The sequence below is a fragment of the Colossoma macropomum genome, unplaced genomic scaffold (genome assembly GCF_904425465.1).
Source record: "Colossoma macropomum unplaced genomic scaffold, Colossoma_macropomum, whole genome shotgun sequence".
In the NCBI taxonomy this organism is placed as follows: Eukaryota; Metazoa; Chordata; class Actinopteri; order Characiformes; family Serrasalmidae; genus Colossoma; species Colossoma macropomum.
Window position 1 is genome coordinate 26,562,358 of NW_023494787.1, and position 19,598 is coordinate 26,581,955.

General features: G+C 40.2%; 1 protein-coding gene across 2 annotated transcripts in view; it reads right to left on the reverse strand.

Moving 5' to 3' along the window:
• Positions 1–19,598, reverse strand: part of llgl1 (LLGL scribble cell polarity complex component 1) — a 43,062-nt gene that overhangs the window by 12,105 nt on the left and 11,359 nt on the right. Inside the window, exons 3-11 of one of the 2 annotated variants that reach the window (XM_036566691.1) lie at positions 13,502–13,583; positions 13,183–13,313; positions 12,756–12,899; positions 6,690–6,852; positions 5,488–5,620; positions 3,104–3,158; positions 2,831–2,985; positions 1,311–1,528; positions 122–189 (exon numbers count right to left, since the gene is read on the reverse strand). In XM_036566691.1, the coding sequence (XP_036422584.1) occupies positions 122–189; positions 1,311–1,528; positions 2,831–2,985; positions 3,104–3,158; positions 5,488–5,620; positions 6,690–6,852; positions 12,756–12,899; positions 13,183–13,313; positions 13,502–13,583 (1,149 nt within the window). Of the gene's footprint in view, positions 1–121; positions 190–1,310; positions 1,529–2,830; positions 2,986–3,103; positions 3,159–5,487; positions 5,624–6,689; positions 6,853–12,755; positions 12,900–13,182; positions 13,314–13,501; positions 13,584–19,598 lie in introns of both variants that reach the window. The other variant, XM_036566690.1, reaches the window with a different exon arrangement.

Genomic DNA, 19,598 nt, shown 5'->3' on the forward strand with positions numbered 1-19,598 from the left:
AATAATAATAATAAAAGGCGCACCCAATTTTGAGGTGTTATGTAAGATTTTGTAAAAACATTACAGTCACTGGCAGAGTCCCTGCTGGCACAGAGACATTTAATACTTCCAAAGCTCTTACCCAGTTAGCAGCAGCTCTTGCTGTTTTGGACTCGGCGCTAAGTTTTTCCCTCCACATATTGGCCAGTTCTGTCAAAACAGCAGGAGAAATCATTACAGTTCTCGTGAAGCAGCAACATCAACCAAATGGCACCAAGCATCTGACACCCTTTACTGTCTCTGATGTAATAAACATTAAAAGCTTATACGCTGATGTTGGTTGATGTTTTATTGAAGGTTGTTAAATAAAACCTCTTTCGGGGAGTCACAGCATTAGATTCCCAGCAATTACATCTAAAAATACAGCATGAGCATAGCGGAGTCAGCCTTTGTAAACTCATTATAAATAAACAAAGGATATATGGTACTGAATCTTTAGAGAATGTGTATAATTTTCATGGCTACAGTGCCTACAATTTCAGCTTCCATCTGTGTTTGATCAAACACTGTACAGCTGCCAGTATATGTAGTTCTGCAAATTTAATACCATACATATAACCTCCTAACTTTAACCGAATGATATAATGTTTAGCAACTGTGAAACTGGGGAACATCATCAAAGAACACGTTTCCCCCCCAAGGAAAAACGTCTCCAAGGATTTGTATGATTAGATAGCCCTGTAACATTACATTTTTTAAAGACTGAAAGCACTGCCTTACAACACATCCACATTAATGGAGCTACTGCAGTTCTGATCTCTAATCTTCAAGGGCTCATATCATGAAAAAGAAAAAGCAAATGGTCTGTGTGTTCTATTTATAAAAGGTAGTACATAAACACGTAATACTTCTAAATGTACCATTTACTCCCCACACCAAATGGTGCACGTATGTAAATTAAGCTACAAAAAATGGCCCGTGATCTTACAAAAACTAATGCACTAACATACACCAGCCTATTAAGTATACAGCAGATTAGCCCCGCCCACTCACACTGCAGTTATAAAGAGTGTTTCAGTCCAGCCTGCTTTTTGAATGGGGCACAATACAGAGCAGCCAATCAGAACGGAGACCATTTGAAGGCAGAGCCTATTTGATTATGACTGATAGAGAGTTTAAAAGAATTGACTGTATTTAGTACATAAACGCAAAAATAAGTCATAAGCGGACCTCAAGGGGAAAAACAAAAACAAGAAAAATGGATAGGATAGGGGCCATTTACATCACCCTCCCTATAAAAACTTGCACAGAAAAGTATTAAGCAAACTGACCGTGTGAGTCTGCAGAGGGCATTGCTGCTGACCGGCGCTGATCACCCTGTCCCACAGTTTGGTTGGCACATTTGAAATGTGGTAGGAGCAGGTGATGGCAGATGAGTGCAGAGGAGCCAGATAAGGGGCAGGGATGGTGGGCCAGCCAGCTGTTTGAAGGTCAATCACCACCAACTCTTCCTCCAGGAGCACAACAAGGGCCAAAGGGTCATCAAATTCTATAGGCCATAAAAGATCAAAAGATCACAGGTTCTCAACCTCCTTCTTCTGAGCCATGACTCATGACTATCCTCAAACACACACACACCAATTTCACGCAGTGACTACAAAGCACTACAAAATGCATTCCACTGCTGTTGTAAGAGTTGCAATGCTACAATGCTTCAAAACCAAAAGTTATTTTAGCTGCAGAATTTTAAAATGTGTGAGAATATTTTAGGGCTTAACCAATATCAAAGCTTTGTGATGACACCTATGTTGATTTTGGGGTCCAAAAGTTCAAGTGATATACAAATGATATAATTTTAGATTTACATTTTAGATTTTATACCCAAACAGTTTTAGTTAATTAGTGCTTTACTGACAGAAATAGCCCGTTCCATTGCCAGACTTCTAAAGCTTCAAAAACAAAAGAAACATTATAAAAGAAGAGTTTCATTCCAAAGTGCTGTAATATGGAACACTCAACTGAATTAGTTTAAACTGTGGTCCCACAGTTTAAAAAAACAACCTAACAAACAGACAGTTCTATAACAGTTCAGTATTCAGACCTTAGATATTTTCAAGGATTATGTAAATGATCTATTTATACCCAAGGCATTAATTGAAACAATAGTAAGTTAAATATACACAAAACCATCATTTATAGGGTGCTTTATATAGGGAGGTGGTTGTGTTACACCTTAACCACTAAAGTTCAACTTGTGACAACAATACTTGAATTAATCTTGCCAACAATGCTTTTTTTAAAAGATGTTTTGATTTCTCTTAAAGTGACATTGAAACATTTAGGTTCATAATGAGTATAATTTATTTAAAAAAAATATAATAATAAAAAAAATGCTGGCCCATGTTTTCACGTCACTATCGAAACAAATTTTTAGTCCAGAGATGGAGCCTTAATTTAGATCCCACTGTTTTGAAGTAATGTAATGATAAAAGGCAGACACACCCACAGCCACTCTATGTTTTCGCTTATAATGGCAGTGTGATATCAATGGTGTGGGAGACTTTATAACAAACTCATTTCAAAACTAATGGTATCAAAAATATATGACTACATAGTTTTTGACCCCTATCCCACGACCCCCTGGAACAATCTCGCAACCTCCATGTTGACAATCGCTGGCCTGGATAAAATCAGTTCCAACACATGTCTGGCAATTTCAGAATGTTCTGCAAAAACAGGCAATTGCCTGCCAAGCCAATTTTTCACTCCTGTTATTTGAACAAGCTTCTATTTTCATTAAATGTGAATGCTTCACTGACAGTCTACTGCAGCCAGCTCTTGGCCCACTCACCCTTGTCTCTGTCTATGCAGTGGATGGTGAAAAAGTCGATGACTCGCGAGGTGAAGTCGAGGGTAACGTGCTGGCTGTCCTGCAGTATAGTTAAACAGTGTCTGTCTCCATAGCTGGCTCGAGGCATGCCGCCGCTGAACAGCACCAACGGAGCTCTGCAGAGAAAACACAGCGCAAGAGAGGATATCCCATTGAGTCAAAGAGGCAAAGCAAAAACATGTGCGATTAGAAGCTTTCACTTTTCACCCACTGCTGCCCAGTGTTGTTACAGACCCCGACTCTGTGGTCCTCCATAAGATCTTGTTCACAGCCTTGCAGGGAAAGGGTCCTGATGAGAAAGGAAAAGAAAGCAGGCTTTAATACATCCCTACAAACAGATATTTTTCTGGCAACTTTATGGTAGGCCAAATGTCTCCACTTTGGGCAGGTCTACACCATGAAGGACTCAGGAGTGGTCAGGAAAACAGCCAGGACACACTCAACATTTTGTTAATAAGCCATAACCTAATTAAAAAAGCGCATTTACATTTAATAAGTCTGAAGAACAACTTTACTAGACTAATAAAAAGCCACATTCAATAAAATCTGGGGCATATAACTACATTTCCAGACATTGTTCGAGCTAAACATTTTAAGAGTGACCAGCCCCTCGTAGAGATGACTACAGTCAACTCAACAGACAAAAACATTAATATTACAGCTTAACATGGTCAAGCATATTATTCCTCATTTGATTACGTGAATGCCATGATTTCACCCTGGTTGTGGTTTTCAGAGATTCCCACACTCTACACTAGAAACAGGCATGACCAACCAGCTCCTGATTGATAAAAAAAGGGGGGATTAACATGACTGAAGGAAATGTTTACAACATGGGTGGTGTTCTCAGTAATAACAAGGGTCGGCTTTCAAGTATGTAGCAAAGTTCTAGCAAAGGGAATGTCCACAAATAGTCTTTGGCTAAACTGTCTTTACATCCTAATGGTCATCACTAAAACAGACACTCTGAGCCTCTGTGAGTGTACTGGGTTCTGTAATTAGCAATAAGTTTTAAATGCAGTTTGGTTTCATCAACAAATCAACAAGTTTCTGCAGGGAAGCAGCCTTCCCTTCCTGACAATTATTTTGTGTGCACAGGCATCCAATACAGGTAAGGACAGGGTATCACTGAAGAAGGGACTGCTAGCTTGATCCAGTCGCATAACATGGAACAAATGGCGGGATCACTCATAAACTGTACAGAAGCAATATGCTCTTTACGTTGCACACTGTAGTTTTAGACTATTACCAATTCCTGCTACTACAAAGAGTTGCTCCCTTTCATACAGGCACATTAAGTACATACATATGGGCAGTCAGTTGTGTCTTCGCTGTGTGTGAGTGCATATTTTCACAGGAGATAATAGGCAATGGGGAGCTGACAGAAGGTGATCATCAGTAGGACATAGCTGGTACTGGTTCTTAACGGTCAGCTTGGTGTGTCCTGGGCCTTAGACTACCAAACAGCCAAAGTAAAAGAGGCAAGCGTGAAGTATCCAGAAATGGCCTTCAAATCAGTAGGTATTACTGAGTGTCTTGATCTAGAATCAGGTGTGTTAACTGCTTGTGCAGAATCCTGCATCCACACCAGCACTTCATCAGGATCATGACGCTCACCCCACTGTAACTTTGTTTTTGGAGGGAGGGGCTTTAGAGAGAGGTACAAATGGAGGGCATGGGACTAAAGGGAGGGGGTGAACTCCTACACTGACTATTGTGCCATTCGGATGGGATGAGTTTTACGTGGGCAGGTGGGATAATGTAATTGCCAATTTTTCCTTAGTAATTTTAGTCCTGTCTAAATCCGCCATGTCAGTAGTTTTTAAAGCATGTGCGCGCCCACGTCAGTAAAGATCCAGCCGACTTTTACCTGCTATGAAACGAACTGCAGAAATAACCTCAGACTATATTAATCCCGTGCAAATTGCCATGTCTCTGAATATTAGATCATAGCCTGCTGAAAAGAGGGTTTGTGGTTTTTCTTAAGTATGGAGGCACTCAAAGAGGCTTTCACTCATTCACTGTGGCCCAAATCAAGCCAGTATGTACTACCTGCGTCAAATGTACCACACTGAATATTAAAACATGCAAGAGCACAGAAAACCAAGTTTGATTTTATGCAGCGATGTTGGCTGTAAATCCAAAAGCTAATGACAATGCTAATGACACACTGCAATCTAATTTAAGGCACCTAGATAGATGGTTAGAGTTAAAATTACATTAACCCTTGGACATGTTTTCTACTCATGAGCAACTAAATGTGTTTATGAAACTTTTTGGTTCCAAAATTAGTGGCTATTTCCATCTCCGTTACTTGTACTGAGTTTTCTTACCCCACACAAATTGCTCATAAACATTTCAGATGTCCTGTGGCAAAACTGTGTTACCCCACTTCCCACGCAAAACAAATCCCAAATGAATAAAACAGGTAAGACCGGCAGAAGCTTGCAAGAATTACCAACATCACTTACAGGCAGGGTGAGGGTGCGTGTAGTTAAGCAGAAAATAAATCCACACAATTATTCCCAATACAAATGAAAAAGCCACAGCCATTTGAAACCTAACTAGACAGATGTAGTACATGGAGCGCTAGTGCCAGTGCCACTGCCCAGACATACCATATGGTATAGTGCAGGTGACTGGTTCATGGGTGCAGGGGGTGCTGCTACTAACAGGCCACACCATGTACCCGCCGTCACTATGGGAACTGACAAAGCTGTTACCAGAACGGACCCAGACCAAGCTCTCCAGCTGCTGAAGAAGTAAAATACACACACACACACACACACACACACACACACACACACACACACACACACACACACAAGAAACTGGGTTAGTCATTTGAACTTGACATGAACTGCCATTGACACAAAGCTGACATCTCAGCCAAGTTATGATTCACATACAGATGGTCGAACACAATTGCTTTTTAAATGTACAAACCTTGTACACTTTGAGAATTATTCAAAATTTACACAGTAAAACTGTTTAATGCCACAACAGTAATTTTTAATTTAACAGTTGAATCATGTACTTCTTACTGGTGCTAGCATCCAACCGTGTGTTTTTTGTGTTTTAAAACAATTTAATAATTGTTTTTGGTTTATTTGTACATTTTTCTTCATATTTTCTAAAATGCACTTGAGGTTAAACTCTAAGTGCTGTACACAAAAGCTCTAGTCTACTATTAAGTCTGGCATTATGTAACAAAACCATGAAGAAAAGAAAAGAAAGAGAAGAAAAAATAAAAAAAATAAAAAATAAAAAAAAACACACACCACAATCTATTGTTTAACCACTGTGTCTTCTACAGGCTAACTGATGCATACAAACAAATGAAGACACACATTTAATTGCTTAAAAGTGCTTAAAAATGGCTAACTGAGCAATAAACGTTCACTTACCTTTTTATCTCAAAATCATAACGTAGCCATAACGTAGCCTAATTTTGCCCATGTGCCTACGCACAGGCGGTGTCTAATTTGGCATGCCATTTAGTACAGTAAACAAGATTTGAGACTCAGCCACAGAACGCACCCACCCTGCAACTGAAACCCCCTACCCACGTAGGATGACATTATTGCTTGTGATTAGTGGGTGCACAAGTATGCAAGAGAAACAGAAAAAGAGAAAGAGAAAGAAACGTGTAATGACAGATAGATGGGCACTTTATCTACTTCACCAGATTTTTTTAACGTCCGCTTGACAACACCATTCAGACACAGAACAGAGCACAAAACCAGACTGTCCAGTCCAAAACCTCACATCTGGCAACACCAGCTGAAGACTTTTGAGCAGAGGTGTCACACACAAATACCTGCTTTCCCAAAAAGACGTTGTCTGCATGTCGACTTTGGAGGTCCCAGAGCACCACCAGGCCTCTGCTGTAGCCGATGAGGATTTTGTCTGGGTGCTGGGGATGTTCCTGCAGGGACTCTACTGGGCCCAGAGACTTCCCACATTTGTACTCCTCTGGAACACTGGAGAACAGAGTAGTTATCAATAAAGTTAGAACCAGCAACCGAATAGCTTTAGACTTGCAATAAGAGTTCATTCATAAAGGCAACATTAACTTTGCATGCTTTTCATGACAGCAAGAAAGATCTGATGTGCCCGTTTATGAACCCTGAACCTCGTTGTTTTACCAGAGGCCCAAATTCTCAAAATGCCTGAGGCAACAGCGCAGACTTCAAATGAGAAGAAAAATGACAAATGAAAAACAACTTGATCCAGAGAGAGTAATATGTTTGGCAAAGTTGGATTTTCTTTGTAGTGCTGCTGGGTTGCTCTCCTGCCTCTGCCTGGGAAGATCAAAGCATGCAGCGACCACTTCCCTCTCTCCGACACCTCCCCCATCATCTCCTGAATCACTCAGCTGAGCTTACTACATGCTCCCAGCATCAAAGCAATACTCCATTCATGTATTCTGCGTGCACTCAGTGGTAAAATGTAACACACAGGCATGGGTGTCGTGTTACGATCCTGAGAATGTCCAAGAACCCTGCTTGTGTTTGTTTTGTTAGTACTAGCACTGAGAACAACACATCCAACATTTGGTGGTAATTAAACTGACTCATGTTTGAAAAGAGGGAGGAAACACACACTGAAATGAAATGAAAAGTCTGTGGGTTCATGTACAAAGTGACATGGCACAAGGACAAAGCTGACAGCCACTGACTGGCTTAAATACTATTTGAAGGCCTGACCAATGATGACTAATCAAAACCCACGGTATGGAATTCCTCCATGGCCGTGGCACAGTTTCAAGTAGTGGAATGTGCATGGTACACCCACAGAGTTAGGAAGAGACGCATTCATGACAGGGGAGAAGGAAGAGAGAGATACATGGAAAAGAAGGACTGGAGTGCAGTTCCAGTGGCTTGACCCAAGACACACCAGACACACCAGCCCTTATTCATCAAAGTTGAGTAAAAAGAACAAAGTTGCTTTTAATGACGTACAAACCACACTGTGTTTAATTCATGCAACTTCTGTACGACACTGAAACTGGGAGATTTGAGCGTAAATGATTAGTGCATGAAATCAAGCACTAGTGTACCACAACATTCTTTACATAATCATTCACATGAAGCATGCCTTCATTCATGCAAATGTTTTGGTAGGGAGCCAATAAAACACAAGCATTAAGCGGTTCGTGAGCCAGTGGCTGTGAATGTAGGCGGAGCTGATGTCAGGCAGTAAGTGCACCAAAGTTAAAAACTGATGAATAACAAAACTGTCTGAATTTTTTGTGCTCATTCACATTAAACTGGACGTAACTTCAACATCAACAACAGCAACCTTAATAACAGAATTTCCATATAAAAACAGAAAGCCTTAAAAACCCTCATCTAGGATCACAATTATATTTCAAAGACAAATAAAAATTTATGAAGAGATCCAGCATTTTCAATGCGACATGAGCTCGAATCATGAGTGGTTTTAAAATGAGCGGACCGAAGTCTGTTTCGCATTACATATGCTTCAGGTGCGCAAGAGCAAAACAGACATTGATGACTAGACTTGAAGTATTCTTGAGGCTACAAAATTAAAACACACTGAAGACAGAGATCGCTCAAGGCTTAAAAGACAAACAGCTGACCACAAAGCAGGGCATTGTTTTTAAGAGAGCCTCCGAGTATTTTTAGGGATTCCGGCATCCTGCTGATGCCCAGTGATGTGCATGTGAAGCTTGTAGTCTCTAACTCAAATGCCTCGTCAACTGGGGCTCAGGGGATTTGGCACTTGGTACAAAAGCATTTTGTTCTGTAGTTTCCTGGCTGACACATACTTATTAGCAGTGGCTCAGACAGGCCGCCCATTAGCCTAAATTGCGCTCACTTAATGAGCAGTTCATGGTCTCTTCCTGCAGGAAGATGAAGTTTGCAGTTAGACAACCAGGCTATAAGGGGAATGAGGCCCTGGGAAAGCTGTAATTTATCTTAACTTAAACAGCTTCTTAAACAGTGCAAGAGACAGAAGTGTGATTTTCTTTTAACGTCTTTTAATCGGAATCATTACAGCTATCTGGGCCATTTATCATAGATATTTCACTTTCCATTCACAAAAAGCAATGGAAAAAAATAAATAACAGACAAATGCAACTATGCCAAAGTTATGGCAGCACTTCAGATTCATAACCATGTCTACTCAAAAGAGATAAGGACTGGGCAGTGGAGAACTTGGCTGTGGGACAGGAAGGCCTGCAGAGCCTGCGTCTATCCAGGGCCTGTAATGGACAGCCACAGCTGGACGCAGGAGTGGGCACTTGGCCCTAAGCAGAGAAAGCTGTTAAAGCCTTCCCTAGTTTAAAAAGTGTCCCAGAGCAGTGTGAGACTTGCCCCCATACCACAGGGCCAAAGAGGAGGGCATGAGGAGGTAAACAATAGAGCTCTCTGCAAGTTCATTACCCTCAGTGCAGAGCGCTCTCAGTCAGGAGGGAGTCCCTAAATGCTTGTTTTATGAGGTAAGCTCACAGGCAGTGGAATGTGTCCACCCACAAGTGAAGCTGAGGGAGCATAAGCTACAGACATACACCCACAAAAACACCTTCAAGATAAAGTAAAAATCTGTTTGAAGAACTTGTTGGCTGGTAGGAAGAGAAAAGGCAAATAATTGAATGTTGGTCTTCGCTTCTACACAAATACTTGCAATGGAAATTTAATACAAATTGCTTGGTCGCTGCTAATAATTTTAAATTCCACCAATCTTTCAAAATGTCTGAATAACTAAATCATGGAGATGACAGAGTCAGAGTGGTGTGATGTGAAATGATGCATTATAGAGAAACGTAAAAAACATCTTCACAACAACGGTGGTGATGGGAATCAGCAAATATAGCAATTTTAATTGCTATCTAAAATGACCAGTAAACCTGTGTGTTCCTATGTGTTAACTTTAACTGGGCCAGAATTTTTTGTCTGCATCGAAACACAGCCCAAGAATTGTGTCAGACAGGCCCAACCCAACACATAACATGTTTTGAGTTACAACTGACCAAGTCCCACAAAAATGTCCAAAACTGCTCCAAACCAGCTCAAAATCATCTAAAATGCCAAATAAAACCTGACAGGAGTGTTGAATTACAACAATAGCCATCATTAGGTTACAGACCAATACATTTAAAAATAATATAAAATATGAAACAATAAAATAAAAAAAAAAGCCCTGTCCAAAATTAAGTCTCCAAATCTCCAATTTCACGAGTTCATTCATCAAGCAAAGCTTGTGAACTACATCCTATTTTAGTCTGGATAAACTTCATATAATGTGCTGTTCTCACACTGTGCGGTGCTGAAGTAGCAAGACGTTAGCCTCCATCGAAAAAAAATGTCTTTACGTTAAACGTTATATATAAAATTCTTTTTGCTGCACTAATCTGTACTTAGCTCAACTGATTCGCTGAATTTTTTCCTGCTTATCTATTTTCTCACAAGCATGGGCCTCATGGACCTCATACAAAATACTGTGAATCATGTGAGTGGGTGACTTGTGTGTCTGATTAAAACTCTTAAGTCAATGAAAGTAAGTAGAAAAAAATTAAGAGATAATCTAAAAGCAAGGGGAAATCCAGGGTAAAATCTGTTTGAGAGGAGGGCTGCAAGAACCCCAACGCGGAATTTGAATCGGAGCCAAACCTGACATTTACTTGGAAAAAGACGTACAAACCCAATGTTAGCAGTTGGGTCCCGTTGGTTTCAGCTACATATTTCAAGCTCTAATGTGCCCAGGTTTTCAGATGTAGTGTATACTTATGTGGTAAACCTGAAAAAGTAAGTATTCTTTGAGTACTACTTTGCCTTATAACATCCTGCAAGTCACACTCAGGCATAAATTGCTTAAAACAAAAAATAAAAACTGTGTTAAAACAATCTGCTGCCTGATACATGAGACATTCATAACCATTTCATGTAATAACTTTCTCTGAAGGAGGTTTTAGAGGCAGTAAATGTTTCAGACACCTGGTTCCTATCACCATCCCTGTGAACAATTAGATTAGATCAGATTGGATTCCTTTATTGTCAGTGCAATACAACTCAAAAAATTGAGTAGCAATCCTGATGGTTTGAAGCAAATAAAGAGAAAAGAGTTCAAAATAAACTAATACAAATACAATAATACAAAAATAAATAAAATATAAAATGCATATATAGCAATGAGATACTGCACATTTGCTGAATTTCAATGGCCCTACAGTGCTGTGAAAGTACTGCCCCCTTCCCAATTTCTTTTTGCATATTTGTCACATTTAAAATGTTTCAAGATCATCAAACTACTTTCAATATTAAACAAAGATAACCCAAGTAAACACCTGTTGCTTTCAAATGACAATTTCTTTTTAGAAGGAAAATTGCTATTCAGCCTTACCCGGCGTTATGTGAAATAGTAACTGCCCACCTAGCTACTAAAATCAACCAGTTAACCAAATTCAACTGACTATTAAGTTTAGTCTCACTATCCACACCCAGACATGATTACAGGCAGACCTGTTGAATCTAAACATCACTTAAATAGAACCTGTCTGGCAATGTGAATCAGGCTAGAAGGTCTCAAAAAGCAGCACATGATACCATGTTCTAAAAAGATTCAAATACAGATGCGAAGCAAAATCATTGAAATCTTCCAGTCTGGAAAGGGTTACAAAATCATTGCTAAGGCTCTGGGACTCCAGCAAAACACAGTGAGAGCCATTATCCACAAATTGAGAAAACCTGGAACAGTGGTGAACCTTCCCAGCAGTGGGTAGCCTAAAATTTTCACTAAGAGCACATCACCAACTCATCAAGCATCTAAAGAACTGCAGGCCTTACTTGCCTCAGTTAAGGTCAATGCACATGGTTCCACAATAAGAAAGACACTGGACAAAAATGGCTTCCATGGGAGAGTTGCAAGGTACAAACCACTGCTAACCAAAAAGAGCACAAAGGCTCATCTCGCATTTAAACCTCTAAGACTCTTGGGATAATGTTCTATGGACTGATGAGTCAAAGATGCAACTTTTTTGGAAGACACTGGTCCCGTTACATTTGGCATAAAGCTAACACTGCATTCCACCATAAGAACATTATACCAACAGTCAAACATAGTGGAGGTAGTGTGATGGTCTGAGGCTGCTTTGCTTCTGCAGGACCTTTACAACTTGTTATAATTGATGAAATCATGAATTCTGCTCGTTATCAAATAATCCTGAAGGAGAATGTCCACCCATCAGTTTGTGACCTAAAGCTCAAGCACAGTTGGGTTATGCAGCAGAACAATGATCCAAACCACACAAGCAAGTCCATCTCTGAATGTCTCAAAAGAAACAAAATTATGGTTTTGGAGTGGCTGAGCTAAAGTTCTAATTGAGATGCTGTGGCAAGACCTTAAACTGGCAGTTCATGCTCGAAAACCTTCCAATGTAGCTGAATTAAAGCAATTCTGCAAAGAAGAGTCAGCCAAAATTCCTCTACAGTGATGCAAAAGACTAATTGCTAGTTATCGCAAACATTTGATTGCAGTTGTTATTGGCAAGCGTGGCACAAGCAGTCATTAGGTTTAGGGGCAATTACTTTTTCACATAGGTTTATCACCCAATCTTTAATAAATGCAATGATCATTTAAAAGCTGCATTTTGTGTTTACTCATGTTGTCTTTATCTTCTATTATAATTAGCTTGATGTTCTGAAACATTAAAATGTGACAAATTAGCAAAAACAGAGGTTTGTACTAGCTTTCTCTAGAACAGCTCAGTTCCCATCAATTTACTCTGAATGACTCAATAACTAAATTACGTACATTTTTCTGTAAAAAAAAAACAACAACATTTGAATAATAGATGACTGATAGTGGTGGTGATGGGGTGAGGGTAGAGACAGATAAGGAAAAGAGAAAAAAAATTCACCTCTGCATGATCTCATCTTGAAACAGAGATCTGTCCAGTAGAGTGAAAGAGGGCAGCTCCAGGAAGTGAACTCCGCCGCCTTCGGTGCCCACAGCAAGGAGATCACAGCTGAGCTTCGGCAGAAGAACTGTCACACGCGTTGCGCTGTGGGAGAAAAGATGCACACACAACCCTCATAAAAACATCGAGTGACCCCATATACTCCTGACTGAGCAGATTTCATGACTCTGATTCAGCATTAGTCAGACACTACACTCCTCCAGAAATGACAGAGCAAAAGGTTCCTTTTCACACTATGAGGAAAGTAAAAACCAAGACATCAGCATAAAACCCTGTATTCATCACATTACCTCTAACAAACCATAAGTGGAGGAGGGTAAACGCTATAAATAAATAAAAAAATTAATAAATAAATCTGAGGTGTCACCTGGTGCTTTCAATGCCAGACCTGCCGGGCAGCGTGAAGCCACGCACCTCCTCCAGGTGGGAGCATTGCTCTTTCTGCCCAATTTCCCACAGGTGCAGTGTGTTGTCATCCAGCAGGGACAAAATCCTCCCCTGTGATCACAAACACACCAAGGCTGAGCATCACACTATGCCAGACAGGACCACCCTAACTATTACTCTCAAAAACATTCATACTGTAAAAGAGTTCAGACTCACATTAGTCTTTCGTCAATTATGTAAAATATAATGATCAGCAAGGCGAAACAGCATCACAACATTAGGGGTTGAGAAAGCTTTACCTGCCCAGGAAAGAAGTGTATCTGTGTGACCGTAGCAGTCTCTTTGTGAAGTCCAGTGCACTCCACTCCAGGAGCCCCATATCTGAGCATGCAGTCAAGGAGCTGAGATTTGGAGCGTGATTTTTCTAAAGTAAAAAAAAAGCACTTTTCTTGGCCAAATAATTAATACATCACTGATTTTACAAAACACACGCATGTGAAGAATTAATTTCTTTGGGTCGGAGTCTATTTCTCTTCGTAGTCACATTGTGCATGCCAAATCAAAGTCTAATTTTTAGTTGAAGTCATAAAGCCCCACCCAATTTCCATGGCGTATAACATCAAAGCTGAATAAACAGACTAATGAAGAAAACGGAGCAGGCTTTGTTTCACATGGTGTTTCTAAGGGTACTGGCTAAGGACAGAAAGTGCAGTCGCTCAATAGTTTTACAAACAAACTTGTGCTTATGACCAGAGATGAACACTGCCTGTTGCCCAGTGTCCCCTGCAAAACTTAACATTTGGGGAACTAAAATGCAGACCAGTTTTCACACACTCTCACAAATATCCACCATTAGTGACAAAACAGCTACTTTTCACTTCCCTGTACCAGATCCAGAGCCAGTTTGGTCAGACACATAACTACAACAGAGATGTCAAAACTCAGCAACTATAAAGATTATCACCATTATAGCCAACATGAGAGCAAGTCATGTTAGAACTCTGAGTTAGCCTGACACAAACATTACATAATTGTCTAATCACAACTTCTTGAGTGGATCACAATTATTTAAGCTGACCGCAACTATTTTTCACAGTTGTCAGCTTTTGCAATCATATGTTTGTTGCAAAGTAAACAGGGAATGTAGAATTGGGTGCATCATCATCTGTTGGGTGGAGGCAAATGCTCATAAACAAAAGAAAGCAGAAAACACATTTACTGAGACACAGTGGGGGTCTTACAAAAACAACAAAAGTTCTAACTTCTGACTGGACCTTTAACACCTTTAGAGTATAGAGGTGATTCATGTTTGTTTATTTGATGTTTGTTAATAACTTTAGATGGCAGCAGCAAGTAATGCTTGTTTACTTAAGCCTGAGTTGTCTTATCATCAAGTAACGACGACTAGAAAGCAAGACAGCTAAATCAAGCCAATCTGGCCGCTTTGGGTTTGTATTTTAATAACTGCATAACAACATGAAAACAAACTAATCCAGTGAAAGAGTTGATGTGGCTGGAGTTTGATTTATATTTGATTGATGCTCTTTTGAGCATGCAATTTTTCACAAGTTAATTTGTTATTGGGAGTAACTTCTTTAGAAAACACAATATTCAAAAGCAATATTCTTAGCTTTTAACATGAGTGCTGTTATTGCGCAGCGATCAGTGCTCAAAGCCTGAAGATGGAGGTGGATCAGCAGGAACAATGATAAAAATCCTCACTCTGACTGACTATATTGAGAAAAATTAGGATTTTAAAGACATTCCCTGGTTTGACTGGTACAAGGAAAAAAACAAATGGGCTGAATGAGTGACTCGTAGTAAAAAGGTCACACATGCTTGTTAATTGTAAACAACGTATGCACAAACGTTCTTCTGTAATTCTGGAAATAAATTCTTATTTTTGGCCGCAAGACTCACTGAACTAAGAACACAGGACAAACATTTGTGTCTACTCCTGTAGTCTATCAAAGCTGACCCGATTTATTTGTTATGGGATTGGTTGTGAAACACAAATATCCAAAGATATCTGCATGCAGGATACTCAGCATCAACACAAAACCTTCCTGATTCAGGAATAACTTCCTTCACCATTTGATTGTAAAAAAAAACAAAACAAAAAAAAAAACAAAAAACCCACACACACTTCAAACCTGCTCAATGTGGCTGGAGCTGATTTTCATTTGCAACAGGGGAGGAAAGTGCCTATTGTAGTCTGCTTCTCATTACAAATCAGCCTAGCCTCCCCTTCCCATTAACAAAGGAGTGGATATCTAGGTCAAATCTGTCTCATGCTCAAACCCTTGCAGATGGCAAGACGTCCTCATTTGAGATCATGGCCATTGTGCAAGCCCTGTAGCTCTCACAAAGGAGAAAAACTGACAGACAAGTAAAAAAGACAAAGTGGAAGTTTTTTCCTCACAAGTGGAAACTGCACAGCACACACTGCTGTAACAAATATCTGCAAGCTTCAGGCTGATAAATTCCCTCGTGCAGACTTCAGTTCATATTAAAAGGGAAGGGGGGTGGGCTGGGCCCACATCTGGATGAGTGTAAGGAGTGGAGACAGATGCAGGCATGGCGTAATGCCTCTACAGCATGGAGTAACCCATTCAGGACAGAGAGCTGAACCCAGTACAAAGGGCAGCCTGTGCTGCAGCCTGAACAACAGAAGCTGCACGTCAGCTCTGCCATCCCACACTCATCACAATGAGAGGCACTGGGCTCTAACAGCTTACACAACCCCACATCTCTCCGCACAGACCACTCACAAAAGTCGTGTCCACTCCCAGCTTCCTGCTGCTGCCATGGCAGAGCAACTATTATGTCACACGGGGACTCAAGCAAGCATCCGTGTCATTTGCAGAGGGGGGCTCTTATCTAAAGATGTTCCGGGGCTTTTGCACTTTGCACAAATTAGGACTGCACCAAAATGTCAGCTACTGAAATAGGGCTGGGCAATATAACGATATTTATCGTTATGTTAAATTACATCACAACACAATATAATGTTTTTCTAAGCGTACTGTGGATATTGTCAGTACATCTAGAACACTGACCCTGCACACACACACCCAAAAATGGTCAAAAACTGCATGTTCGATTTTTAGCCATACAGCAAAATACAGTAAAATAATCCATGAGAATCAACGATAATGAAACAATGAAAAACACCTTTAAAAACGTGCAAAGAACACAGCAAAACAGAAGCAGAAATGAATCAAAAGTCCCTGCTAGCTTGCTAATGCCATCTGAAGATACAGGTTCAGAAACAGAAATTCACAAATGTCAGAACCAGAGGGCAAAGTACGAAAAAAGGGGTCTTCGAACTGTTTATTTATTGTCATGCTTTTTTTGTTTTGATTTTCTGCCCAGTATGTCCTCAATTTCAGTTTCAGCTTTGGACATGAATTAACTACGGTGCATCACTATTTGGTGGAAACAAAGGGGTATGCATTATGAACACTTTACTGTCCAAGCAAAAGGGCAGTAAAGTTCAGTAAAACTAAAAAAAAAAAGCTTTTGTGTGCTGAAAGTAATGCATATTCAATGTGTATAACGCATAGAAATATAACAGCAGACAGGCAACAAAGATTAAAAGTTTCAACAATTTTCAAATAGCCTAATCATTTCAGTTCCAGTGATAAATCAAAGAAGCTGAAATGAACAAGACAGGAATCAGTGAATGGTACACTCCTCCCGGCAGAGATTCGTGATTGAGGTCAGGACGCTGTCAAAACTAAACAGCCAAAATTGGCTCTTCGTCGGAGTGTATATTCATATTCTATTCTTCTGCTGTTTGTTTTAGATGGAGCAGATCCAATGTGCATCCTCTGCAGCAGCACACAGCCGTCTGGTGACAAAAACAAATCATCGCAAAATTAAACTTCCCTTTCCCCCCCACTCCTCCTGCGTAGTTGTTTTGTGTTACATCAATCATCTGAGAGATAAGTTAAGAGTGTTGGGAGTTGGGTGGGGGTGTGTGGAACGTGAAGAGGATGTGTGGGGAGCTGCAGAGTGGGGCCATGCAGCACAGCGTGCTGGGCCTCAGTGCTGGAATGCACTGGGTGTGTGGGGATTAAAACACAAGAGGAGGAGGAGGAGGAGGAGGAGGAGGAGGAGGAGGAGGAGGAGGGGGAGGGGTTAGGAGCAGCTGGATGAAGCTTTCAGAAACAGGCCCAATTACTCCACAGCTCATTAATCATTAACAGAAAGGCCTTAGCTTTTTGGGGGACACTCATTCTACCCCCACCCTGACAAAACTCCCCCTCACAATCAACTTAGAGAATTACACTGTCCTTCAAATCTCATCCTTTCTCCCCACAGACAGCCCCCTCAAGATCATTGTTTTTAGGTCAAACAGATCTACACAGATCATGCTATGGCCAGTGTGTAAACATTCCATTCAAGGATGCATCTTATTGGTTTTTCGAATAAGGATATTAAGTAATGGATTTCCTGTTTGTGGTCAACAGTTTTCCATTATGTTCCAACTGACTCACTGTGACCTATATAAGCTCCCTGACAAGCTTCCTGCAGTTTTCACTCCTCAGTACTGGAAGGCCTCTTCTCAGATCCCCCTCAGGACCACCCTGAACTACTGAGTCATCCCACACCAACATTAGTGCTATGGTTTCCATTAAAGACTCAAAACCAGACCACAAATTCCCCCAGACAGAGCAGGTAACATGATAAAGGATGAGAATAATTAAGTTCAGTTGCATCTGTAGGCCATCCAACAACATGCGAAAACTCCAACCTCCCTCTGAAAGCGATTCAAAAAAATCCAGACAATCATATGCGGTACATTCAGACTGTAATCTGAATGATAAACAATTTAATACTTGGCAGTATCCACTGACTATGATAGGTCATGACCCAGTGGATATTAAGCCAAATTAGGCTAGTCTCTCTGTCTCGCTCTCTGTCTCGCTCTCTCTCACACACACACACACCTCTCTGGTTCATCTGAAAAGACCGACCAACATGAGATACACAGTACTTCACAGTAAAAGTCAGAGACTTTTATTTAATTTATACTTTTATTTAATTTCTAGTCAACATGCGCATTATATACAAGGTATTTGAGGTACTTCTGAGGAGATTAGATTAGTCACTTATATAAGAAAGAGGAAAGTCAAAGGAAAATAAGGGGGGGGGTCAACATCACTTAAGGTATTCAGAGTTACTTGGATTGTGAGAAGCAGAAAATGCAACCAACTACTAAGACTGAACTTTGGAGGTGTGAAAAAAATCTATTTCTTTGAAAAACTGAAATCAAGTCTCCTGAAAAGAATGGAAGCTGTAATAAAGGCAGTTGCTGAGGCTTCTGTGTAATTTCCTGTTAAATGTATGGATATTTCTGTTAAATAAGTGGAAAAATGAATGAGTTGTACTTAATTGTAGTTTTGACTAGAAATTAGGTAAATGAAGGGTGGTGTCTGATTTTTGCCCAGTACTGTAGGATATTTGCATGGAATTACAAATTCATTCATACTATACTATATTCACTTATTCACAATTCATTCATTCATATTCACTTATAGATAAAACTGTCAGTAATAGTCCTCACCCCCAAAAAATGGTGAAGTAATGATGTAGACACATTAATTTATGCAACTGACCAAAGTTTCACTAGACACTAGTATAACATGTCTTAGTTGTTTTGGTCTGTTTTGCATTTACACAGCTGTACTTTACTTCTCACAGGTAAGTCCGTTAAATATCAGTATGTATCAGCATGCATCTAATATTTATACATCTGCTATATAATCATTTGTTATTACATACTACAAGTATGGCTGCACAAGGCCTTAAATATTTCAGTTGTCTTCACAATGACTTAATTCAACTGACTGATAAGAAGGAAGCCATTTTAAGTGTGCCCACTTACAGGCAATGTTCATGGAATCTAGATTCATGTAAGTGATGAGGGGTTTCATGTTTAACATATGCACACACCTACAGCATCTAAGGGTAGTGCATGTGATCACTAATACAGAATTATCTAATCTGTGTGTCTTTTTGATCATGACTGCTCCCCATTCTCAAAACCAAGCAATGTGATAAGCCAAAGGCAGGTCCTAAATCAGAGCACCTTTCCCGGGCCCCTCAGCTGCTCTCACACTGTTCTGGCCAAACACAAACAGAAGAGGGCCCAAAGGCCACAGTACCCATCTCTTCTCCCCATTCTCCCAACAATACTGGGCCAGAGAAAGAGATAATGCAATTTCACGGTCTGAATAGTGACAAACATCAGGCCTTGTGATCAAACTTTGCAACAGTTATCATCACATGTTGCAAGGCAACTAATTTTTCGTTGAATGATTTAAAATGATAGTTTGGCCAAGTAAAGAGCAAATATTATTATTCATTTGGCAACTTCACCTAACAAAG